This window comes from Falco peregrinus, chromosome 1, assembly GCF_023634155.1.
Source record: "Falco peregrinus isolate bFalPer1 chromosome 1, bFalPer1.pri, whole genome shotgun sequence".
Taxonomy (NCBI): domain Eukaryota; kingdom Metazoa; phylum Chordata; class Aves; order Falconiformes; family Falconidae; genus Falco; species Falco peregrinus.
This window is the reverse complement of record NC_073721.1, coordinates 97,259,670-97,286,574: the sequence shown is the minus strand read 5'-3', so window position 1 is coordinate 97,286,574 and position 26,905 is coordinate 97,259,670. Positions and strand designations below refer to the sequence as shown.

At 37.7% G+C, this 26,905-nt stretch overlaps 1 protein-coding gene across 1 annotated transcript in view; it reads left to right on the top strand.

Annotated features, from left to right (window-relative positions):
• EXOC5 (exocyst complex component 5) overlaps positions 1–26,129 on the top strand; it is a 29,818-nt gene extending 3,689 nt beyond the window's left edge. Inside the window, exons 2-18 of the mRNA XM_055799740.1 lie at positions 1,358–1,449; positions 5,748–5,895; positions 6,299–6,493; positions 10,591–10,655; positions 11,080–11,108; positions 11,262–11,371; positions 11,852–11,896; positions 11,996–12,136; positions 13,208–13,290; positions 13,738–13,947; positions 15,137–15,284; positions 17,461–17,569; positions 18,336–18,456; positions 19,225–19,311; positions 22,031–22,139; positions 23,180–23,395; positions 23,844–26,129. Of these exons, the coding sequence (XP_055655715.1) occupies positions 1,358–1,449; positions 5,748–5,895; positions 6,299–6,493; positions 10,591–10,655; positions 11,080–11,108; positions 11,262–11,371; positions 11,852–11,896; positions 11,996–12,136; positions 13,208–13,290; positions 13,738–13,947; positions 15,137–15,284; positions 17,461–17,569; positions 18,336–18,456; positions 19,225–19,311; positions 22,031–22,139; positions 23,180–23,395; positions 23,844–24,032 (2,097 nt within the window). The 3' untranslated portion in view covers positions 24,033–26,129. The remainder of the gene's footprint in view (positions 1–1,357; positions 1,450–5,747; positions 5,896–6,298; positions 6,494–10,590; positions 10,656–11,079; positions 11,109–11,261; positions 11,372–11,851; positions 11,897–11,995; positions 12,137–13,207; positions 13,291–13,737; positions 13,948–15,136; positions 15,285–17,460; positions 17,570–18,335; positions 18,457–19,224; positions 19,312–22,030; positions 22,140–23,179; positions 23,396–23,843) is intronic.
• The last annotated feature ends 776 nt before the right edge of the window (positions 26,130–26,905 follow it).

The window sequence follows — 26,905 nt, the reverse complement described above, 5'->3', positions numbered from 1 at the left end:
GAATGACAAACCTTGAAGCGGCAGTATTTGCTTCTCAACCCATGTTTTTAGTTACTATGATAACACTATAATGCTGATTTTCCCTCCCTATTACTTCTGACAAGTTTTTAGACCTATTGATACAGGAACCAATTTGATACCTGTGGACAGCTGTTTGTTTTTATTTTTATTTTTTTTAAACCAAGCTTTATCGAAGGCACCAGTGGCATGTTCCAGTGTTTTGCTATCAGAAATGAGTTGTTGCAAACACCACTGTTAACCAGAGCCACTCCCAGCTCCGTGTTGGGTTGTGTTTCATTGTGTTTCACAGTTTTAGAACCATTACCACATGTAATTTAAAAGCTTTCCATGAAATCCTGACAGTTGTGAGAATTCTTTGCTTAGTGATCTTAGATGTGATGATGTTAGTACCTAAACAATGCTCCTAGAGTACCAATGAAGCTGATAAATACTAGGTTTTTAAAAGGATAGGTGTTGGCCTGTGTTTTGTTATATTTAATGTTAACTATGTGAAGAAATATTTGAGCTAATCTAAATATTAGACAAACTAAGAGGTCTTGGTTTTATAATGAGGTCTCTGCCTTCAGAAAACATTGTTGGATGGAGAAACATCTTAACTCTTCACCACTGTGCAGTATTTTTATGGATGATCCAGCAAATATTGTGAAAGAAATTTGAGTAACTGTGTTTTTAGCATCACTTATGCCTTGTTTTTCCTCCCTGGGAAAGTCAAGTCCATCATCTGGTTTTGTGTTTACTTTGGGTTTTTTTTTTTCTTCTTATCGGCTTTGGTTTTGCAGCTGCAGTTTGATGTTGCATAGTGTCCAGTGACAGACTTTCACTGTTTTGCCACGGGGGCAGTGCCTTGGTCAGTTCGGCTTGTGACGCTGTATTGTGAACTACATCAGAGTTGAACAACTGCAGAGGAAACTTACTTTGCCACATAATTTTTTGGACAGATAAATCCTGTCTAATTTGCTGCACAGCTGATGGCTGGGTCTCATGATGTAGTATCTCAAATCAGTGTAGTTGCTGCATGGCTCAGATGCTTTGTAATGACAAGCTGTAAGTTCAGCTGGAAATAAGAACAAGTAATTTAGAGCCAGCTCTTCAGACCTGCAGCAGTTCTTTGCTAGTAGTTTGGCAATCTCTAGACTAGATGTTCAAACCCACCATATTAAGAACAGTGTTCCCTATATTAAATATGTAAAGGTAAGAGGTGATGGGGTAATTGTCAACACTGTACTTGCTCTTGATTGTAGTAAAGCTTCTAAACACTTTCAAAATGTTGTGTAAGCAGCTGCTTAAGGGACACCCTGCTGTGGCACATTGTAAGGAGTTTTTATTCTGTGGCTAGGAGCCTTTTGTGGCAGATGAATACATTGAACGCCTGGCATGGAGAACACCTGGAGGAGGTTCCAGAGGTGGAGAAGCTTTTGATCCAAAAAGGTAAAATAAACTTGCATAATGGGCAAAGTGAATATATCTCTAATTGTACTGTTTTATTACATATGTAACAAAAAGCCTGTATGTAGTGTTGGTGTGTGTCCAAGGAGGTTTTCATTTGGGAGAATTGCTAGAATTTGTGACCATGAGCCAATTATTCAGTAACAAGAGTAGGGAAAATCACTTGCTGTTTAGACCTTTTGAATGTAGGAGAATTGATGTTGTTTGTCCTTGTCAGACATGAATGTTCCAAAGCACTAGAGTTGCCAGATTAAAGCGTAATATGAGGCTTCACTGCTATGATAGTTAAGTCAGTTTAATGAGTTTCTTGCTAACTTAGCTCCCTGAGCTGTCTTCTTGTAAAACCCAGTCATTTATAGTTCTGGTGCAAATAAAAGGCATGAACAGGTATTGGGAAGAAAGGTAGGAATATGGCAATATTGACTTAGATTGTTTTGAACTGAATTTGTGTGAATTTGGATAGTCTAAATCAATTGAATGGCTTGCTGGTGCTGAATGGAGATGGGTGTGTGCCCCCCTTCCTTGCTCTTAGTTACACACTGTGATGGCTTATCTTGAGCTAGCATGGTAAACTAATCTAATTTACTAAAATGTAAGAAAACTAACCTGACAGGAAAAATAAACTTTTTTTTTTTTTTCCTAGTTGGGTTAGCAAGTTTGGAGGACTGGGAAAGCCTGGGAGCAGATGCAAAGGGAAGAGGTGGTGTGTCTATGAGCTGGTAGTGAGAAAGAATGTGGGTGTGGAAAGGGAACAAGGCTAAGGTAGGGAAAGTGGGGAAGGAGGAGGTAGTGCAGGACCTTCTCTTGTTTGTGGTGAGCTGGCTTGGCTCTGTTGAGAAACTTCACCTGAAGAAGACAGCTCTCTGGTTACTGGCCCAGCATTTGGTAGTGCATTGGTAATGCAGATGCACAGTTTTATACAGCAGTGTTCAACATCTAAGCTTCTTTACTCCACACCTATGGACCTTCTTTTGTTTTGACAAGAGTGATTCTTTCAAATAGTGCTACTTTTTAGCTCTTGTATCAGTATTGTTAGCCTTTCCAGAGACATAAATAACTTACGTCTCTATGTGTGGGAGAGGAGGATAAAGAATGTCTGACTTAGCAGGAGATGAGAGAACAGCTGGGTATTCTGAAGGAAAGTAAGAAAGATAAACATGGTTATCTAGTAGCAAATAGGTGTCTGCGTGCTTGTAGTGATATGTAACTGCATGAATGGTTTCTGCCCTGAGCCTGGTGGTACATACAGCTGGAATTTGTATTTGGGCTCAGAGATATAAATATGAGCTTCTCTGTATAATAAAGTGTCTCTAGTTGCACCACAACTGGAGTCTATGCTTTCATACGCTGCATCTATGTGTTTTCATTTTTCACATGATTATAACTTGGGAGATGTGCAAGTGCAATAGCTGTTCCTTAGTGATTTATCCACGCAATCTTAGTCCAGATTGACATTGTTTATAGTAACCTAAGAGAGAACTCTTAAGAAGTTTAGGGTTTGCTAACTTCATAGACAAGCTGTTGTTAGTTAGAACGCTTCATTAGCACAGTCAAAGGACATTCCTTCTGGAGCAGTCTGGCTCTTCGGAGGTGTGCAAGGAGAGGAAGGATATTGTTGGAGTTCTAGCAAGATGCGAACCCTTGATGTTCAGTCTGGGCCTGTATCCTATGCAGAGCTTTACATGTGATTTAAGCAGGAAGAAATCTGGAAATACACAACACTTCTTCCTGTAGCTCTTTCTCCGCAGTTGTGCCTAATATGTACTTTAGGGTAGCTAATGGTTTGTATCAATACCAACTTAGTTTAACCTATATTCCATATTTCTGCTAGTTGGCTTGTGTTAACTTCTGTGATGCACTTTCATAATTTTCAGGACAAGTGGAAGAATCCTGCAGCATTAAATATTTTTCTTTTGGGATCTGCTAGTAAGGGGCAGGGAGCCAAAACTAATATCAAAAAGAAACAGGTCTTTGGTTGTATCTTTTTACTTTTCTGTTTTTAGAATGTTATGCTTTTGTTTGGTAGAAAGAGTGTTGGAGTCTTTTATTTCTGTTCTGAGAAACCTCGTGAGCAGCTACCTCTTCTACTTGAGCATTCTTTCGTGTCTCACTGTATTGAGTACTATTGCTGAATAAGAGCTGAGTTGGTACTATATCTGTTTAAAAACAAACCCTGAACTGAACTGAATCAGCTTGTTAAAATGAATAGAAACTATCTGCACTTCTCTAGACTTTTGTTTGAAAGTATGTTGTATGTCACTTACTGTTGTTTAAATTTTATTTTAAATATACTTCTGTAAACTTAAGTCTGTTCCTTGTGGTTTTCTGTGGAATCTGACGCAACATGCTTACTCTTGAGCTTCTGGCAAGCAGGAAGTAGAAGTAGTCATGAACATCTGTGCCAATCCAGTTTTCTTTAATAAATTGTGACTTGAAGTCACTTAGTGTTGTAAAGATATCACTTTAACAGGTTTTAGACCAATGCAGTGAGCAAAAAGGCAGTTTGCATGCTCCAAGCAGTAGGCTAAAAGCCAGTCATCTCAGCAGCAGAGGTTAAGACTGAAAATGCTGTGACATTTCATGCAACTAAAGAGAACCACACTAGTATCATTTAGGTGTTGCTTGGAGAAAGCTCTAGATGTTCGCTCTACAGCTTGAATTGTGTTGTTTTGGGCCCACTCACTGCAAGACAGACATTGGGGTGCTAAAGCATGTCCAGGGAAGGGCAACAAAGCTGGTGAAGGGTCTAGAGAACAAGTCTGATGAGGAGCAGCTGAGGAAACTGGTGGTGTTTAGCTTGGAGAAAAGGAGGCTGAGGGGAGACCTAATTGATCTCTACAGCTGCCTGAAAGGAGGTTGTGGCGAGGTGGGTGTCAGTCTCTTCTCCCAAGTAACAAGCAATAGGATGAGAGCAAATGGCCTCAAGTTGCACCAGGGGAGGTCTAGGTTGGATATGAGGAAAAATTTATTCATCAAAAGGGTTGGTTGTTAAGCACTGGCACAGGCTGCCCAGGGAGGTGGTTGAGGCACCATCCCTGGAGGTATTTAAAAGCCATGTGGATGTTGCCCTTGGGGACAGGGTTTAGCGGTGGGCTTGGCAGTGCTGGGTTAGCGCTTGGACTTGATGATCTTAAGGGTCTTTTCCAATGTAAACAATTCTATGATTCTCTAAGAGAGGTACTGTAGTTATTGCTGGGAAGGAGTTACGTGAGGGTAGAATAATACATTCTGCTTTTCCCTTCTGGTTGCTGAGAGTCTCTAGCCCCTGCATGGGAAGCCAGGAGAGGAAGAGTGTGCTCACTCTGCCTTTCGTTCACATTCTGGCTTATTCACACTCTGTGCTCATTCTGGCTTCACATTCACAGTATACTTTCTGAACAGAGTATATGTGAAAATGCAGATTCCAGAGTAGTCTAGAAATAGCTCCCTGGAAGGGATTCACATTTCCTCTCCTCTTCTGCTTTGGACAGCAGAGTTCTCAAATCCTTCATATGTTTTCAGTTACTAGCACAAGTTTTATGGCTGTGGAGGACCTGGGAATAATCTATTTCCTGAGCATCAGTGACTGGGATGTTTAGAAAATTATAAGCTGAAAAGATGACTGGAATGGGACAGAATGGACAAAAACAGGAATGAGAAAGAGAGACATTGAGAATGGAATGAAAAAGAATAGAGGAAACTTTATGAATGCAGTCAGGTGTACATTGTTTGGGAAGAGTAAAATGTGAGTCTAAAACAAAAATTGGAGTGATTGGAAAGGGCAGGGAAAAAACCCCTTAAAATGGTGTATGTTAGAGGAGGAAAAGAACTGAAGTCAGAAAGTGACATGGTTATAACCAAAATAACATTATGAGACTATATGATTATATTCATTGCCTGTTAATAGGATGCTGGTTTACAAGCTTAACAGTAATAGGTGCAGTATAGCCCTTACGCTGAAGGAATGTAGTGGCCTTAGCTCTCTTTGTCCTTATGAGACTTATTTAGGGAAGATGGGGATATAAGGATTTTTGTACCTGTGGCAGAGTCATGTTCTTGAGTGATGGGTATTTAGGTATTCGCCTTTTCCCTGTCCTACTTTTTATGTGATCAGATAGTTTTTATGCAGGCATGGAGTTCTACACAACTAGGGCAATGTAGTTTAAAACAAAAGAACATTTGTAAGTTAGGCATGGCTATATCAGCTTTGTAGACAAGTTCTTTGATGTTTTTTAGGTGCTCTGCAGAAGACAATGTCTTTCAGACTAAACTCTGCTTTCTTGTGTTTTATTTTAAATCAGATTATTGGAAGAATTTGTAAATCATATCCAAGAATTACAGGTAATGGATGAAAGGATTCAGAGGAAGGTGGAGAAACTAGAACAACAATGCCAGAAGGAAGCAAAGGAATTTGCCAAGAAAGTACAAGAGCTGCAGAAAAGCAACCAGGTAAAATCTGAGTACTATAGTCAGTGGTATGCTGTTCAAGCTTTAAAAACATCACATGCTCCATTAACATTTCTTGGTAAAGCTTGCTACTCTTTGAGATAAGAATAAAGAGGGTTTGACAGAAAACAATTTCCCCTGTGAAAGGGGGCTTATCTGCATGTTCCCTTAATGAATATTAGCTATTCTGAAAGTAGCCAGTCTTCACAATAGTTTAAAGGAAGACACTAAACTTTAAGCAGTTGTGTGTACTTAATTAGCAGTTCTGAGTAGTTCTACTGTAGTTCCAGCACCTGGAGAGCTGATGCCTGCATTTGCTATGCTTCCTACTGAAGTAAATCTAGTGTTTCCTAAAGTACAGTAAATGGAAATAATGAGTTTTGTGTCTGTGTCTATGTTCTCCCAGGTTGCCTTCCAACATTTCCAAGAACTAGATGAGCACATCAGCTATGTAGCAACTAAGGTCTGTCACCTTGGCGACCAACTGGAGGGGGTAAACACGCCACGGCAACGGGCTGTGGAGGCTCAGAAGCTGATGAAATACTTTAATGAGTTTCTGGATGGAGAGCTGAAGTCTGATGTTTTTACAAACTCTGAAAAGGTAAGAGCTGTCAGCGGGATGAAAGCAGTTCAAAGCAATAAGCAGTACTGCCCTAATTACAAGCTGCTACCATGACTTACCATGGTCAGACTTCAAACCAGTGAGTGACTGACTTGTTAAAGTTTCATTGTTCTGAAATGTAAATTAACAACACTAGGCTGCAGATTGCTGATAAAGCATTTGTATTCAGTGATGCTTAATGTGGCAATGTTGGCATTTTTCATTTTATGAAATTATCAGAGATTTGAGGAACGCTGGGAGGGCAACTTTAGAGTGCATACAATATCTGCCTTTTTCCTTTGAACCCCTTGCCTCAGATCCACCCCGTAATGCAGAACGTTTCTGAATACAACTTCTTTGTGAAACTTTACTCTGTTGGGTCAGTCCACTGGCCTTGGATACCTTTTTGTCACAGCATGCCTTTGGGCTTTGTATAGTCCTGTGGTTATGTCTCCACCCTTTGAATTTAGAGGAACCAGGCAGGAAAACTTCAAAGAAATGTTAAAGCATGTTGTTTTTCTTATGCTTCAAGAGTATGTTCATGAAGCAAATATAATCTGAGTGGTGTGGCTAATAGAAATAAACTGAAGGAAAAGTGTCCAGCTGTAAGCAAAACAACACATACTAGATTTCCCTAAGCAGTTTGAAAGACAAGTAAAGTTGTTGGTTGGGTTGTTGGTTTTTTTTGGTTTTTTGGTGGGTTTTTTTTGAGGTGTGTCCTGAAGAATCTTCCCATATTCCTTGAATTCTGTGCAGTGGTATGATTGTAGTCAGGAAAAAATTACAGTATGTGAGAACAGCAAAACCTCGGTTTGCACACTCTGCAAAAACCATGTGCTTGAAGCACCTGGGAATAGGTTAATAGTCATACCCTATCTACTGATCTGAAGGTATCTCTCAGGGAAATGAGAAACTAATAGTTTCATACAGTTGTATACCCAAGAAGTCAGTTGCATAGTGGCTTTTGATTCATGGTCTATGGATATATGTTAATTTCCAGTTGATAGTTTGCCCTAAGCAAAGAGGGAGCACATCATCTGACTTCCAAGAAAAACAGAAAGGTTTCAACATAACAAAAGCTCTTCTATGTAAGTTTTTCTTTTTTTCCTAAGTAGAAATAAAACATGCATTTGAAAACTTATTTAATGGCAACATGGTAAATAGCAAAGCATAAATTTAAGAGAATTATGTGTTGTCTGCTGAAGAGTCTCATATAGAATTCAACTTTTACTTGTAACTTAAAGTTTTGTAATACTTTCTGTTGGAGGAAGGATCTGAAAAAAATGGTGGATAAATAGGGTAAACCTGGAATTCTGTAAACAAATTAATCTTTATACACCCCAAAGAATAATCAGATATTCAGCAAATCTGGAGGAAGATAAATGTAGTAAAGGCCAGAAGTCTTGTGCTGGTCTGCAGAGGAAGTGTGTGAGGACACAAGATTTTCTGGGTAAAAGTTGTCTTACTGAGACAAATTTCAGTCAAGGTGGGTTAGTACTGTTCTGTAACTTTTTGCCTTCTAGTTTCAATAGTAAGTAGAAATAGTGTTTATAAAAGAACCTGCCTAGACATGTGCTATCGCATCTTAACGCATCTTTGAACTAAAAATAGTTTTAAAGTATGAGATAGTAACAGCTATTCTTAAATGTAAAACCTTAATGCTTTGTCACTGTCTTCTGATCTTCAAACTGATGTGGCTTTTAGATAGTGTTTTGGAGGGTATTACAATTTTTTGTACTATGCCATCCCGCACAAGTGTGGGGTTTTCTGAGACACTGAGGGAAGGGGATGCTGTGAAAGGAGAGGCAAGAAAATAGTTATAATGCAGTTATTTCCTAGGGAATTCATATGCTCTCAGTAGTGTCAATTCTTACATCAGTTTCTCCTAGCCATACTGAGCAATTTCTGACTTACTGTCTCTGTGAAGGTTTTTCATTGCTGTCTTGTCCCATGCTATGTATTTTTGGTCTTCATCCTCTGAATTCTTACAATTTCCATTGCACTGCCAGCTAACCCTCTGCTGCACTGAAGGGTCTTGAGGTGAGAAAATTGCTCCAGTTAAAACAAACTATCAAAATGATCTAGCAGCTCACTTGCTTATCATGCAGTAGCATGGTCTTGTGTGTAATGTATTTCCTGTTATTCTTACACCCTTTCCTTCACTTATGTTTTGTTTTCAATGTTATTCCATTATGCCTTTTAATTGTTCATAAAAATACTTTGGTTAAAATCCTCTCTTGCCATTTTGTCCATGGTTTTTCAGATTTTTTTGTTCCAGATACGTTACAGCCATGAAGTTGTATTTTACAGAATCTGTGCTTGATTTAATAGTCTACAGAAGTGTGATCCAATTCAAAATGAAATATGTCCATGTTTAAGCAGAAACCACAGAGAACTGATTTATCGTGGCTTCTGTTGTGCATAAGTAAAGGCCTGGAATTCAATAAAATCTAGTTAACACTTACCATTTGAAGAGGAGACAAATAAAATGTTGTGTTTGTGAGGGTGTTTTGGGGTTTTTTTGTAACATTGGTGAATAATTGCTAATATAGAGACTAATCTGATGACATCAGTATTGATCACAATTGTGAAGTATTAAGGTTGCTGTAAGCTAATAGAAATAACTGCTGTTTCATTGGATTTGAGGAGCGTAGCTGCTTTTGACTTAACAGGCTATTGTAAGCTGACAGTTCAAAACATAAGCCGCTCTTAACAAGCAGAATGGATATACTTTGAGAGCCTCGTTTCTTGCTGAACAACCAACCTCATGTTGCCTGTGCTCTGTATTCTTACCTGTGTGTTTTGTTACGTTCTTGAAAAGTTTTAATCCCAATCTGTTTTAAGTGGTGGGAGAATAGGATTTCATTACTTTCTTTCCTCTCTACTCCAGCTCCCTAGAACATGACTAACAGGAAGAACAAGATAAACTGCGTGTTCTCCATGTTGTCAGTTGTGTCAGCTTATAAAGGTTTTGATTCAATGTAGTAGCTAGAGCTTTCATCGCCCCCTTCAAGGTGCCTTCCTGTCACCAGGACAGCGTAACAAAGCCTGTAAAACCATCCCAGAGCTGTGTCCGCTTTGGGCCAGTTGACACTGTGTCCTTAAATCTACTGAACTTCAGTTGCAATCAGCTGTGTTACCCACGTTTTCAAATGGGTGTTTTCTATAGTTAGCCTAGTGAAACAGTCACTAAGCAGTGTGTAGGTGCACCTTCTCACGCTGATTGATTGCGGAAAAATAAATTATAAAAGGTTTTGCTGTCGAGGATGGAGCAGAAATTTGCATGCTGCATTAACTGTGTTAGCTTCTTTATTCATGCAAGTATTCCTGTTTTGTAGATGCACGGCTAACTGACTCATCTTGATCTTTGCGTTGGTCTTCGGAGTTTATAATTTCTAGTACAGTTTCCATTTCTCTTTCCTTGGGAGAATGTGAGCTACTCCAACTACGCTCTGCTTTCATCCCCTCTTTTCCCCTCTTCCTCATCTCCATGCCAAGCACTGACATGGCTCTTATTGGATACAGCTATACATTTGGTTTCATCAATTGCAAAGAATTCCCTCATGCTTTTCCTGACATGGCTGAAAGCGTTGCTAGCCATTTCACTTGTGAGTTCAACAGGGATCTCCTCTGGTTGGGTGCAAGTCATCGACACTTTTATCCTAATCACTTGTGAACTATAAGGTTGCACTTCAGCGAGCTTTGTGTTACAGTTACATATTTTATTCCCAAATGGAACGATACAGATTTTCATGAGACTGCTCTAGCCATGTTCTGATCTAATCAGCCCTGAGGAATCTTTGGTCTGCAAGCTGTATAGCTATGTTGGTATAGTGCACACACATACATGCCCAATGTGAACATATAACAAGATTTTTTTTATCATGTTGTGACCTATATAACTTTGTTTTAAAAAATACTTTCAGCATCATGAAAGTGCATTACAGGAACTTTAAGGGGATGCTTTCCTCTGTGGGTATATCAAGTCAACCACCTTTAGGAATAGGAGCTACGTGTATAAAAACTGAACAATGGAGGGGGAAGAAAGGAGTAGCTCACAAACCTCTACTAATTCTGTCTTGTTTTACTCTTAACAGATTAAAGAGGCAGCTGATATTATTCAGAAACTACATTTGATTGCACAGGAGCTACCTTTTGACAGGTAAAAATCTATCTTTTTTAAAAAAAGAAAGATCTTCTATAGCTATAATTTTCTGATGCTTCTCTACTTTTTTGGTACTTTACTTAGTGATTCCTGTAGCTTTTGAGACGGATTGTGTACTTAATTCTCTCTCCTCTATTCTCAAATTTGTGTTCACGCACTCATGTTGTAGGATCATCTTTACATACACATCCTAAACTGCTTAACAGATTTTTAATGGGATAATTTTGCTGTGCTGACTTAATGCTAGATTTGAATTAGATGCTTGTAGGTTTTTATGGATGTAAAGTGTATAACTTTTCTGTCGTCTTTGTGTTACATGTTTTCATTTTTAAGTAAAGTGCTTCTTAGTCATGATCTAGGATGTCTGTGATTTCTTGTGATGTGGATTTGAATTTAATCATGGCATATTTTGTTGTTACAGGTTTTCTGAAGTAAAATCAAAGATAGCAAGTAAGTTATCTATCCAGTTCAATCCATATTCCTGTATTTGAATTGTTAAAGATGATTAAAAAAGTATGCAATACTGTCAGGATTACATTTTTTTGTCAGTGCTTGTATTACGTGGCCTGATGGATTTTTGTTGTTATCCCCTTTCCTTTCCAGGTAAGTACCATGATTTAGAGTGCCAGCTAATTCAAGAGTTTACCAGTGCACAGCGGAGAGGTGAAATCTCCAGAATGAGAGAAGTAGCAGCAGTTTTGCTTCATTTTAAGGTAAAAACTGAGAGTTTAAATTTAAATACATAAATAAAACAACTGAAAATACAATAAGTACCTGTTTTAAGTGAACATATTTGCATGGGCACAACCTCCATGTCAGATAACATGTATGACTTTTTAAAAATATTGAGTTGTTCCATCTGAAATCAAATGCAGGGGAATAAAGGAGGCAGGTGATGGGCTGGAGGTTGTGTCAGTAGAGACCATTCTAAGATAATCTTTTCTTGTATGTGTATGAACTGACCTTCATGCTTGAGAAAGTGTTGAAACCTGTGGTGTATATCCAAGTAGAGTGGTAATAAGTGTAGTTATGTTAGGTGTGTGACGGAAATGGGTTTGAAAGAGTCTACACTTTCAATGTTTCTGGGTTTTTTGCAATAACGTTTTCACAGGCATTGTATTTCCTTGATTTCATTCTATACTGAAAGCATGGGCAACCTGCTTTAACACCGAGTTGTTTTGCTCCTTCCATAGGGCTATTCCCACTGCGTTGATGTGTACATAAAACAGTGTCAAGAGGTAATGCATTTTGTTTTACATGTATTTCTTTGGGTATTGATTTATTTAGTTGTATAGGTTGTTGTAAATATATTATGAAATGTGCTTCTAAAACCCTAGGGTGCATTCTTGAGGAATGATGTCTTCGAAGATGCAGCCATTCTCTGCCAGCGAGTGAATAAGCAAGTTGGAGAAGTCTTTAGTAATCCAGAGACTGTGCTAGCCAAACTCATTCAAAATATCTTTGAAGTTAAACTCCAGGTATTTCAAAATTTAACGTTGAAGTTTATTGAGGAAACTTTTCATCCAAAAACATAGTATCTAGTGATAACAATTAATGAGAATTTATATTATTTGTAATCTTGTATAAGGATGTAGAATCATAGCTGATAGCTCTGTAACAATTCAGATAATCAAGCCTATATCGAATAAAACTGTCTGTGCTGTGAATACAGTATGACTGAAAATATTCCAGTATGTGAAATTATACAGGAATCAGTATGTTCATTGGGTAATTCATAAGATGTCATTCGCGTATTTGATTTCTTCTGAGTGCCCCCTACCAAGAATATGTCAGGAAAAATATGTCAGTTTCACATTTAATAAGTATCTTTAATCTGTTCATTCTTGGAATTGGGTTTAATGTGTAAGGTTAGCACTGAGTAAGTGGAAATAACAAAGTTGCGCGTACTGTCTCACAGCTCATCCAATATTTATATGAAGGTCTAGAACAGTTGAAAATACTATGTTTTCTGTCCTGCAAGTACGCTTGCTTAAGTGTGTGAAGTCAACAACATGACTATTGGCTACAAAAACCAATTTCTCTGTAGATGTTGTTCTTGTAGCGTAGAGATGGAGCTTGTGTTTCAGCCTCAAATTTGTGTGTCAGTTTTGACTTAGTGTTTTATGGTAAATAATATTTTTGTCCAAGTATTCAATGACAGGAAGGCTCTAAGCTTGTATCTGCTTTGTGTATGTATTATGATAAGCAAATATGTAAGCATTTCCTTTGCTTACTGTCAACTGTAAATGCCCCTAGGCTTCCAGTGCTTTTGATTCTTAAAAAGAGGGAGTTTTGTGTGTGTTGGTCAAGCATATTTTCAAAGCAATCTGTCTTTTGTCTTTGCTTCATGCTCTACTGCTTTCTATTACTAAATCATTTTCTTCTAAAAGAAATGCAGGATCTGTATGTAAATGAGAGATTTTGAAAAAACCCAACATGAATTACCTTAAGTAATATATATACTTTGCAGTAAACGACATATAATCTGGCACATAGTATCACCTGTGGATGCTAGTTAATCTTCTAACAGATGTATCAAAATTTTACAGAGTTATGTAAAGGACCAGCTAGAAGAACACAGGAAATCAGATGCAGAACAGTATCTTAAGAACCTCTATGATCTATATACAAGGTATTTACATATTGATGATGAAATTATTGTGTAGATACTCTTGTAATAGTTGTATTATCAAGGTGTAGGAAGAGGAACCAAAATTTTAAACTTCTCAAAAACTGAAAATATTTTATGGCCATTGTCCTTACAATGATTGCTTTCCTAAAGAAAATTTTAAATTCCTATTGTTATTACTTTTAATGTGAAGTATTTTTTATAGTGATCTTTGAGAGTAATTTTAAAACTGTGTAAAAGCCAGTTCTCTGTATCTCACTGGCAACTTACTTGCTTGTATGTAATTAAGCATGAATTATGCAAAATTTTTTACTTAAATGTAAAGCTGCTAGAAGTCTTAATCGCAATCAGGATTCTGTTGTGCTGTGTACTTTACAAACATGTAATGCTGTAATTCATACAAATTCAACCTTTTCCTCCTCTCCCCTTCTTTGTTTCTTTTGCATAAAGAACTACTAATCTGTCAAGCAAATTGATGGAATTTAACTTGGGTACTGATAAGCAGACTTTCTTGTCTAAGCTTATCAAATCCATTTTCATTTCCTACTTGGAGAATTACATTGAGGTCGAAATTGGTTATTTGAAAAGTAGGAGTGCTATGATTCTGCAACGCTATTATGATTCCAAAAACCACCAGAAGAGGTCCATTGGCACTGGAGGGTAAGTTTCTTCTGTGAAGTTTCATACTTTTAAAATGGAAGGGAGGTGGTAAAGGGAAAAAACGTAGTATTTGCTATGTTCGATGTACAGTGATGAACTGTGAAAGTGCAGGCTTCTAAAATAACCTGCAGCTTTTTATAATTTGCTATCAGTTTATGTTCTGTTAAAAAGTGTATTGCTCTTGGTACATGTGAAAGGTGATGCATGGTATTTATGCGCTCATGGGAAATGAAAAATACCAGTTAAACCTATGTTTCAACTTAGGATCCAGATCCACAAAAGGACTGAAGCAAAACTAAGGTACCTAAAGCATGTGTATGTGTGTATCTAAAAGCATACATTTTTTTTCACCTGCCCAGGTCTTGTGGTCCCCTCCCAAGACCTAGGAAGGGGAAAAGACCATAGCAATGTCAGTGAGAAAGCTCTTAATGAGCCCAGAAGATGCAATGGACTTAGAGAAAGGTAAAACAAGACTTCATTATCCTCAGGGCAGAGAACTAATAAAGGACTAGTGAGAAGTGGGAAAGGAAGAATTAAGACTTGTGTGAAGCAGAGGTGATAAGACTACTGTGCCTTTCAAAGAGCTACTGGGTTCAGTGTGTCAAGAATGTGAAAGTTATTTAAAGAGAGCAGCAGCAAAGTAATTAAATGAATTAAAAAACAAAGATGAAAATTTAATTTTCTTGGGGAAAATTAAATTTATGGTAGTGAGTAACTTTATGGGTTGTTTTATGCATGGAAATGTGTTAGAGCATGCTTGAGTAAATCAGGACTGCTGAGATAGTGGAGGAGGATGAGAGGATTTGTGGGCGTGGATGAGATAGAAAGCTCTCATTAGTGTTTTGAAAGTACAATGTGACAGAATGTATGGAGGCTAAACCTTGTCCACAGAGCATAAGTGCCATAGGATTCAATTGAAATTATTTATTCCACAATGGGGAATAGCTGGTCCTATGGTGTGAATGTGCCATGGTAGAGCACAGTTGACCATGGAATCAGAGGTGGTAGTTTTGCATTTACTGGCGATGTTTTTTTGAGCTTGCAAGACTGTCTTAATGCTTGCATATCCTAAACTGTGTCTTGGGTTCTGTTTTTTAAGTTAACAACTAAATTACCCTAAATCATTGTTGAATTTGAGCATCAAAATTTCCATCCAGTGAAATCTTCTTTTGGTGTATTTTTATTCTAGTATTCAAGATCTCAAAGAGAGAATAAGGCAACGTACAAACTTACCGTTGGGGCCAAGTATTGACACACATGGAGAAACGTTTCTGTCACAAGAAGTGGTAGTTAACCTTTTGCAAGAAACTAAGCAAGCTTTTGAAAGATGTCACAGGGTAAGTTTGCTGTCTGTCGTCTCCATTAATGATATAATTTTGTGCATGAAATCACATTTTGTGGTTCAATTTCTGATTGAAGTGTGATAGAAAGAAAGGAAGGACATTATTAAAAGAATAATAAACATGTATATTATAAAATATTTATATTATAAATAACTTTGTATTTTTCACTGGAGCAGGGTCATGATGGAGGCTAAGGAATTGATTTTTAAATGTGGATCTAGTTTGTATTTTGTGGGGTTTAATACCGTCTATTTTTGGAAGACCTACTGTCTGCGCTGCTTTTCTTAGTAAATTAGACTGAAAACCTGAGAAGCCTTTAGTGTATTTTTTTTTGCTACTTTAAAGTACAGAGAATAGTTCAACAGTTGTTTTCCTGTGTCTAGTGCCATTTCTTCTTGCATTGAAGAATTATCACCAATAAAACACTGAGAAGAATAATCTTTAACGTTGTTTACCTTGGTAACCATCTGCTGTTCTTTAAATTTTTTAGTCTAACCAAAAAGATATGTTTTCCTTCTGATTAAATTGTTTTTTCTGCCTTTCAATTACTGTTTGTCTGGTACTTTAGTGTAAACGAAAACCCTTGAAATTGATTTGCAAACTTAAATGCTAGAGATTTTGTACTAGCTAAACACACTTGATTTTTTAACAAATTTTAATACCTCTAATTCTATATTAGCTTAGTGCAAAAAATAACATTTCAGATGTTTAGAAATTTTAACATTTTATAAACTTAGAGGGATCAAAGATATAATGAAATACTCATATGGCACTGTTAGCTGTATGCATTGGGAATGACCACCTTCCTAGTGGTGAAAGTCAGTGACTGCAAGGCGAGCAGATAGATCATTCTTTTTTTCAGTATGGTAGTTGCTAGAAATGGTTGTTAAATTAATTCATGATATAAACTAACTTTTCAATTATGCACAATTTTTTCATACTCTGTCTAAAAACAATTGTAGATATTGGGATGGAAACCAATGCTAAATGGATCTTGGTGTGCAAGGAGATTTTTAGAATTAAAGGTGTATGACTTCTGCAGTATCATATATGCTGTTAGGGTTTTGTTTGTGGTTAAGGCAACTCATTATACAATAGAGAAGCTACATGTGTCCCTGGCTAATGGTAATACTTGTGTCAGATGACAGATGTGTGCAGATACACTCTGTCCCAACTGTGACTACTTTAGGAAAAATATTTCTGATAATATAAAATAATTCTGAATGTAACCATATACTGAAGCATTTTGGTGTTTGGAAATCTCTGTAAAGGTGTTTTATTGTTGGATTTTTTTATTTGGGGTTGGTTGTTTTGGGGTTTTTTTGGAATACAGCAGAAATCTTTGGGAACATCGTTGCATAAAATTTGAATTGCCATAGTAATCTTTCTTAGTCCTAGCTTCATAAAGTCTTCACATAATTCCTTAAAAACCAAAGCTGCATTTCTTATATACAAAAGCACTGTCACGTTTTTCTTTAGCAAAGGGATTTACTGACAGGTTGCTGTCCAAAATCCCATGTTGCTTACAGCTCATAAAAGTACAGATGCTGTGTGTATATGTGGGCATTACTTCACTTAATAAAAATTTTCATGCTCCATTGACTCCAGCTGAACTGTGATAAATGTAGCTGAGGTTCAGTCTGTGTTATTTTTTTCTGCAGTACTGTGGCAGTGCTAAAAGAACAGTGCACTGGGTGAAAGTGAAGGTCCATCAAACCCAATGTCCTGTCTCTCACAGTGGCCAGGGGCAGAAGCTTAGTAAAAGAGGAAAAAAGGCAGGGTATGGGTAGAGTCACCTTTTCTGTATATGTTTTCCCAGGATCCAGTGGTATGCAATTTAGGTAATTTGTGGGGTTACATCTGGACAACTGTGTTTTAAGGACTACTAATTAATATCTTTATTATTACTATAAACTGTTTATATTTTTGCTTTTTGTAGCATCCTTTGGCACGCTAGCTTCAGTTTACTCATTAATGCTGAAGGGTTTATTGATACTAAAGGCTGCTCCTGGATAGTTTTCTCTATGGATACTTTTCATTTAGAATAAAATTCCAGTTATTCTGGAACACTTGTTGCATTTTAAGCTATTCCCTATGCAATATTGGATAAACTTTCAACTGTATGTAGAACTGACCTTTAAGATAGGTGTTTTTTTCTTTTTCTTTAAAGCTCTCTGATCCATCTGACTTACCAAAGAATGCTTTCAGAATTTTTTCTATGCTTGTAGAGTTCTTATGTACTGAACACATCGATTATGCATTAGAAACAGGCCTTGCTGGTGAGTATAGTTTTTTTTCTGAGCGTTTCATCCCATTGGCCTTTTTGTGCAGATGATCTTTGCAGGTCCTTGCTGTGTCTTATTGATTGGCCTTGTTCAGAATGTATTGGTTAAATGAAATTTGTTTTGTGTATATGGGGGGTGGCATTTAATGTCTTCTAAAGAGTACTTTCTATTTGGGGAATTGATGCACAGATGGACACTACTGTCTTCAAAAACTGTATCACAGAAATTGGGCCATTAGTGCTCCCAGGCTCTTTTAATTGTTCTCTGTGCCATAGCAGGAGAATATTCATATATTGAGGTTTAGTGTCTTACATTTTATGAGAATTCTGTGTTTGTTTGTATACTCATGCATTTTAGACAGTAAATAAGAAAACTGCTTGTATTAAAGAAGTTGAAATCTTGACAGTGAGAACCTATGTTTCTTACATGAAAGCATAAAACTCATGCTCTGAAGAAATACTTAAATTGGCTGTTCCATTTTGCTTTTAGAAATTTTAAAAGCAATATATTTCTGTGCTTATGGTTATTTGATATAGCTATGAGAAGTCTTCTATATGTGGCACCATAGTAAATTTTTGAAACTCTAAGCCTGTGATTTAAGCTATGAGAACTATTCTATATATGGCACCATGGTAAATTTTTGAAACTCTAAGCCTGTGATTTAAGCATTCATGGAAAAACTCTGCATATTTAAAAAAAATCATGCTAATTATAGGAACTGCATATCGTTAGAATCCTAATGAAACCTTCTTTGCTTTAGGCATTCCCTCTTCTGATTCAAAGAATGCAAATCTTTATTTCTTGGATGTTGTCCACCAGGCCAATACTATTTTCCATTTATTTGACAAGCAGTTCAATGATCATCTGATGCCATTGATCAGGTACCTTTATTTTGAGTAGCATTTCCTTTTGTGAATGGTGACTTTTGGTGAAGAAAGCAATTTTTTTCATTCCTCATCTCTATTAAGAGGAGTTTATTCTTGGAGTGGTTCAGTTTGATCTTGTGGGAAGACAGAACACTGTAATGGACAGGAGAAGGGCTGTTAAACAAATTGTTTCCTTGGAGAACTTAGGGGAGAGAGGGAGTTCCAAGGGTATCGGTCCTTAGAGGCCTCACTGCTGCATTACAGGCCAGGACTAGAGGGGGTTGTGGCTGCTCCTTGGGGTGAGCCGGCAATATCAGGGCTGCTGAGACTCCTGGGAGGACCCCACAGGTTCTGCAGAGGGAGCAGCTGGCCATGCCTTGGGAGCCACACATGAACTACGCGAAAGCTGCATGTTGTTGGGAGCCACAGGTTGGATACGTGCGAAGCAGAGCACACTGCTGTGCTGTGAGTTAGCGTGCGTGAAAAGCTGAGTTTGCTCGCTCACGCCCAGGGGCTGGCAGCAGCTGAGAGGCACTGCTTAGTGGGCACAGTGCTGCCCGGAGTGCATCACAGCACTGCCCATCAGCGCGCGGTGTGTCCTCCTCAGGGCCAGATGGCTGTTGATTTGTTGTTCTCGAGTTGGCTGAACTCCACCTAAACTAGTCCTTTCTGATGGGATGGGAAATCTTCACACACTCCTGGTGTAAGAAGCAGACCCTGTAGACAGATTTGTTCTGCTGTATTAACACTCTGTCACACACCCAACCCTCTATACTGTTGCAGTTCTTCTCCTAAATTATCTGAATGCCTTCAGAAGAAAAAGGATATCATAGAACAAATGGAAGTGAAGCTGGATATGGGCATTGATAGGCAAGTAGAGATTTAAACTTTCTGTTAATCACAAATTCTTTCAAAACTCCTTTGTGATGTATGTTAGCTTTTTCTTTTAAGGATTAATTATTTCTGAACACAAAATTGATTATATTTTTTAACTTTTTTTTTTAACCCATAAATACACATTGTGGTGCATAGGAAATGTAGATTTTGTTTGTTTAGAGGGTCATATTTTTCATGGCAGATTTCTGACCCATAAATACTTCTGGAAGGACATAAAAGGATTTGGTTACATTGAAAGAGTGCAATAATTCAGTGTTACCTTATTGTCTCAAACTACTTTTTTCTACTGTAAAGGAGGGAGGAATGATGATTGAAATAGATGGAAAACTTGCAGGATTTCCATTAGGAGCAAAGTTTGACAAAAATAGGTTAGGTGATTTGCTTGAATCTCTGCAGTGCTATGGATTAGACCTAGCCATAGAAATCTGTAGACCTGGAATAATTTTGATTCTGACATTTACTTGCTTTGAGGTTGACTAACTCATTTAATCTTTTTTTTTTTCCTCTGTTTCTCCAAATAAAAATGAGGGGATAGCTACAAAGATTATAAATTAAAATCATAACTGGTTTGCAGTAGAGGAAAATAACAAACTAATATGCTTAATATTAGGAAATTGATCTGTTGTGCAATGCTTGACATTGAACCAGGAAGCATGTAGTGTTCCTGTACTTCAAGGTGGCATTATTCAACCAAGCACACATTACCTAAGCATTCTGTGCCTGTTTCTCTCTGCAGTAACGGAAATAAGCCATCCTGCAAGTAATGGGAGCTACTCTAAACTATTATTGAGGTTTTTGTAAGGATCACACCGTACTGGAGAGGGATGAAGAGAGCACTGTGTAGGAAAAGGTGGCATTGCAATTGTGTCCTAGTGAGCATTTTCTGCAGAGAGAGGGAGGGGAAGAGATTTGCTATATTGTTTTGCACCTGTGTTTTCGGTAGGTGCAAAAAGAAAGGTGGAGGTAGGGGATGTGTACGTGGCAACTGAGATTTTAGCTGCTTGTGCTGGAAGTGACCATAGAGGTTTAAACACAGAGTTTGAAATACTTGAACCATAAAGGCCATAAGCTCAGATCTAGACAGACACAGATCAGTTATCAGCATCAGAATAGTTTGTTTTTGTAAATAATACCTTAAAAATGACAGTAAGACATAAGAGAGCATGTCCCTGTTGGAAAATGGAATGTTCAAAGGTTTGTGAATGGAGACTTCAAACAAATTTGTGCTTTGGCACAAATAAGAGATGAGTTTTGAGATAAATGTTACATGTTAAATGTGTTTGTGTGCCTGATTCCATGCTGCTTTGTGGTGCCACTGGTGCTGCTGAGCATCACTTGTCTTGCTTAAAGGAATGATTGAGGGGTTTTTTTTTAAAAAAAAAAAAAAAGCAAATGTCTAACTGTTGACAGTTATCAGATCTGAGAAAGTCCGATAGCAGTTTCTTGAATGCCATTCATAGCAGTTGTCTACCTCTGCAGAAGGCAGTATTAGTCAAACAAATTAGTTCAACTGGTTTTCTTTCAGTATGTATTATGTGTAAACAGCCTTCTAGGAGTATTTATTGAAAATGGAAATGCAGGAGAATGCAAGATAGAATTTCTTTAAATTTCTATTGGTATGTGGATTGTTGAATGAAGTACAACTAAAATGGAAGTCTGAGCTCTATGTGTAGAAAAAGAGTTTATTCCCTCTTTGGATACATACTTTCTTCTCCCCTTCACCCCAGCTTGAATCCTTCAAGGCCTGTAATTGCCTTGACCATGTTTTCTTCAGGGAGGTTGGAGAGGTGAGGGAAGTAAAGAAAACAGGAGGGGAAGGGGGGGGGGGGGGGGGGGAAGAGAGAGAGGGAGGTTCCTGGTAAAGGTAGGCATTGAGAGAGCTGTGCAGCCTCTCTCTGCTGCTTTGCTGTTTGACCTTTAGTTTGGACTTGAAGCAAAGCAGGGCCTTGACCTTAGATAGTGTTCTGAAAAGATAAATCCTGTAAAGGAGAAGTAAATGGCACTGTAAAACACTATTAGATTTCTGAGAACAAGAGAAATACCAAGCTTTGGCAGAGGAAGAGGGTTTTCCTTTTTTTTTTTTTTTTTTTTTTCCCCCTCACCCCTTCAGTTTGAGTGTTTTCTGATGCTTCCTCGTGAGTAACGTGCTCTATGCTACTAAACTCTTTGAAATGCTTCCTTCAGCTATCCAGTTCCCTCTGCACTGAGGAATGCTATCCAGTTTCTCTTGAATAGCTGGATTTGAATGGGTTACCTTACAATTAATGTGTCCCCTTTAAAACTAGCTGGCCAGCATGCTGTGTGCTGTGCCCCAGGACACGGAACTTGGAGGAAAGAGTTTTTAGGGTTGTTGGTTGTCTTTTTTTTTTTTTTCACTGATTGTTCTTTTTCTAACTGACTATGTAAAATCAAGCATATCTTCTCTATAGAATTGCATTTCAACTTCCAAAGAGTGTGCATGTCTGTTAAATGAAGTACTGCCTTTGACATGTCCTAGCACTGCTTGCTTCTTGTAATAAATGTTTGCTTTTAGTGCATCTTCATAGATTACTCGAGTGTTAGGTAGCAGGGGTTTTCCTCACTGCTTTATGCTGCTTGCTTTTGTAGAGAATCAATTAGTATATGGAAATATAAAAATGAAGGAAATTAAAATGTTTGCTTCAAAACCCAATCTGTATTTGTAACTTTAAAGGACGCTGAATTGTATGATTGGACAGATGAAGCACATCTTGACTGCAGAGCAAAAGAAGACAGATTTTAAACCAGAAGATGAAAACAATGTTTTGATTCAGTATACTAATGTAAGTAAACTGAGTCCCAGCTCATCAGTATAGGTTCAAATGCTCATGAGTCTTTTCAGGTTCAAGATGTTCCTTACCAGACTTGTGTTAGACAACATGTGTATCTGATTAATTTACTTTAGCTATTCCATTTTGCACTAAGCACCTCCAAACTCTGTTGTGGAGTGTTTTCTCAAGCTGAAAAGGAACATTAGCAGTTTAGTATCTAGTGTCAGACACAAATCAGTAGGTGCTGGACGAACTGTCACGTTCTTGCTAGGAGGTCCAGAGTTGAAACAGGGGTTTTAGCTGACAATTAGGTTTAAGCTATCAGTTTCAGAAAATCAATTATCAGGTACTGTCTAGTTGCTGGGTGCTTTTCCCCCTTGGAATGGCAGGAGCACGACGAAGCATCACAGGTTTGGCATGAACGTTCTTTGCTGCAGAACATTGTCTCTACCACCACATCTGTCCAAATCCCAGCCTTAGTGGCTGCTGAGAAGCTGTAGTGCTGGGTTACATTAGGCTCTTGTCAGGGAAAAATGCAGAGAGGAGCGGAGAACTACAGTCAATGGGAAGAAGTGAGAGCATTGCCTGAATGCCTACAGCCGGGTGGGAATGGGAGAGTTGGCGCAGTAGCATGTACACTCTGGTACTATGTGGGAAGGGTGAAGGTGCCTGTGTAGCTGTTAATTTGGGTTTATAACTGCAGCTCACAAGAGGCTTTTAAACACTGTGTGTCATCGTTGTCCCCCCACTCCCTCCCCTTGGTTGATTGTTGTTTGAATTAAAAGCCAGAATTAAACTGTTCTATTCTGAACTGATAAGAACTATAACTTAATCGAATATTGTCTCGAATCCATCTTTCTACTCATGTTTTTGAATCTTTATATAGCAAATAAAAAACCTGTTGGAAAATTAATAAATTGGAGGATGAATAATTTCAGTGATGTGAGAATTTTAAAGACAGTGACTGATGTTCAGTTTATGATGTGGAAGTCACTTTGAGAACAGATTTCTAGAAAGTAAGTTACATAATTACTTTTCTTAATTTTATTTAGGCTTGTGTTAAGGTCTGTGGCTATGTTAGAAAGCAGGTGGAGAAGATTAGAAGTTCTATGGATGGCAAAAACGTGGACACAGTTTTGATGGAGCTTGGAGTTCGTTTTCATCGACTTATCTATGAACACCTACAGCAATACTCCTATAGTTGCATGGGAGGCATGTTAGCTATTTGTGATGTGGCTGAGTATAGGAAGTGTGCCAAAGACTTCAAGGTAAGCTTGTACAGGTTGGTAGTGTACAGCCATGTTGAAATTGGTAGCCAGACTCTTATTTTTAATTGGATGTCTTTTCTTCTTGTTTCTGTTTTAACATCACCATTTTGTATACCTTTGTTATATAATCTGTTACTATACCAGCAGTTCTTTATCATGTCCTAAAGAGCAGTTTCCTGCCAGGTACGTATACTGAAGAAGTGTTGAGTTTGCGTTATTATGTGTTCTATGTAGCAGTGTGTGTGTGTGCGTGCATATCTCCCAACAGATGCATATGTGCGTGTGTCTATATGTGTGTATAGTTATGCACACAAGGAGAGAATGATGGATGTGAATCCTCTGTCGGGAAGTATTTTGAAGATCTAGATTGACATTGTGTTATTAAGACTTCAAGCAACTCTTAACTCTTTAATATTTGGGTTTTTTCTTTCTTTTCTCTTAACCACAGATTGCGCTGGTGTTACAACTCTTTGATACCTTGCATGCACTTTGCAATCTTTTGGTTGTAGCCCCGGATAATTTAAAGCAGGTTTGCTCAGGAGAACAACTTGCTAATCTGGACAAGAACATCCTTCACTCCTTTGTTCAGCTGCGTGTTGATTATAGGTCTGCTCGTCTTGCTCGTCACTTCAGTTGAGAGCATGGAAAGAAATGTTGTACCTTTGGGTAGGCCTCAGTTGTTGGAAAGCACAGGGAATGATTTCTTAACAAACTGTGGTTGTAACTTTCATGGGATAATGACTGTTCAGAATAAAGCAGCAGCCATATTTAAACATGACTACGTAGAAGGCAAGCAGGTAAAAATCTGGATGATATTTCATGTAAGCTGAAGTTCTCAAAGTGAAGAATTTTGCAAGTCTACTTGCTACTGATTTTTTTTCCTTTTTTTATTGGAACCATGTCGGCATAGGAAAGCAAGTGGTGCATCGAAATTATTTTAGTCTTCAATATTGAATTATCAGATACCATTTGTTAGACTTGAACTACAGAGCATAGCATAGGTAATGGATTACGTAGAATAGACCGGCGTAGAAACATTCTTCATCAATTTCAATGACTTAGACTTCAGCACAGCTAATCATAATCAAATTATCTTTGATTGGTGTTTCTAAGTAATTTCTTTCATTTAAAACATTATCCTGCTCAATGTAATTTCTTGCTCTAATTAATTAGCTTGGAATTTCTTTCAGATGTAGGAGTAAAAGCAACATTATCCCAGAAAGATGTAATTTATTCATTGTGTAGCATTCTAAACAGGACTAAGTGGTGAAAAGTTTTGGGGTTTTTTTGGTTCTTTTGGCTTTGGGGTTTTTTTCGTACCTAATAGTCAAGGGCCTACCAGAACATATTGGCATTGTATGACCTGACATTATTGTTTCTGTTTGATACTGGCACACTGAATTTTATATATACTCCTAAAGTAAATGCAGCAGCCTTGCCTAAGGCATTTGTATAACAAGGTGAAGGTGCCCATTGTTGGATTAATATGAGAACTTTCTTCTGTCTCTGTTTTGTATGTAAATAAATTCAAATTATAACAAAGTGAAAGGATAAAATGCAGCCCAGTGTTTCATATATGAAAGGAATGGACAGCAGCTCTAGCCAAAACCTAGAGTTGAAAATTCCTGTGCTGAAGATAATTGATCCTCAGTGCCTGAGCAATATAAAATGTTGAAGTGTGCAAATGCTGCTCTTTGACCGATCATAATTTTAATATTGGAGACAGGCTATTTTTGTCCATTACGCTCCAGTGTTTTTTCAAGGTGTTTCTGAGATGGACCCATAGTGTGCATATAGTGAATTGAAGCAACAGTGATGTTTGAAATATTTGGGGTAGCTTTTCCACAAGCAGTTGGAAATTTCTGTAAATAGACTTTTGTTCAGGGTGAGCTGTTGTGGAAAACAGGTTGGAACTGCTGTGGTTTGTGTCTTCAATCTGACTTACATCATGCCTGAACAAATCATCTGTACCACTTTATTTCTACTCTGAGCTCAGCATATGTTATGGAAACTTCTTTCACTCCCATCTTCAGAGCAGCATTTCTATAAATTTACTTTATGGGTTGATCAAATCAAACTACTTTCTGCTTTTGTTAAAATGAATTCACAGGTGTAGTCAATATTGACAGGCTTGTGCGGAACTTCTCTTGGTTAGTTGATGTTCTTCTGCTTCATTTTATATTTAGCAGAGCATTACATCAGCAAACAAAGAGAACAGATGCCAGACTGTCTCAAAGTATTTGGGAAGACTGGCTGCTTTGCTGAGCTGCGTAGCTCTATGCCTTGGCCATGGCAAAGCCACAAAGAGTTTTGGACACTGGAGGAGGCACATGGCTGTACTGCTGCCATTGTTTTTCAAAAGCTCTGGTGTGAATTCAGATGATACCTCTCTGTTACCTCTGTAACTGAAAGCCAACAATTTTAAGGCTGTGGTTTTATTAATACAAAATCTTTCTACAAAAAAGTGTCAATTTGTAAACACTTCAGAACAGTGAACATCGTCTTAAGATTGCAGATCACAAAAGTGCTTCAGAACTTGTTGTATGATTGCTGGAATTTTTTAAGGTTGTATGAAATGTGTATTTACCATATTTCTTGCTTTATTAGCTGTGTTTTCCATGCATATGCTCAGTGCAATATTTTCATTATGCCTGTTAACAGGAGGCAGCAAAAAGTAGGTGAATACTTAAACTTAGATATGTAAACTCTTCCTCAATAAAAAGAATTCCCTCTAGACACTTTTTTTTTTAATTTCATTTCCATGTTTTTCAAATACCTTTATACTCAATTGTATAAGCCCTTCTGGGGGGGGGTGGCGGGTGGGGGGTGGGGGAAGAAAAAAGAATAAAATGTAATTTTACTGACCAAATTTATAACTGGTGTGAGCTTTCCCTTTCCTTTACAAAACCTCCCCATGTGCACACTGAAAGAGTTACTATTTCTAGAGAAGACTATGTTGTCATAACTTTACTTTGCAAGTTGGAATGGGATGGGCTGGGGAACTATAATTTTCATACATTTGTAAGCTTAGAGTTTTTATAGCATGTAATCTGGGAAAATACTTCCAGTGGCTTTTGAGTACAATAGAGTACTATCCAAAATACAAATACACCTTTTAATGTTCATGTACTGAGTTAAAGTATTGCTTTTCTAATGTTCACTCCTAGAACGTAGGCATTTAACAGGCTGGCAGCCAAATGAATGCCTGAGAGGAGGTGTATATATGTGTGTGTAATTATGTTGTCTACAATTGTTGAAAATGGCTTTGCAGTAAACTGCTGTAGGCTGGAAAATAAGCTGTGTTTTTACAAGTCCTATAATTTATTAACGTGATTTGGTATTGTATTCTGTTTGCATCTGCACAGAGGGCAGGAAGGAGTTGGTGTTCTGTAAGAATACTTCTCTCAACACAAAAATATAAAAAATTGGGAAATGGAAGTGCTTGGAAAAACTAAATCTAGATATTCAGAAATAGAGGGTAAGGAGTAAAGACATGAACTAAAAGGATAT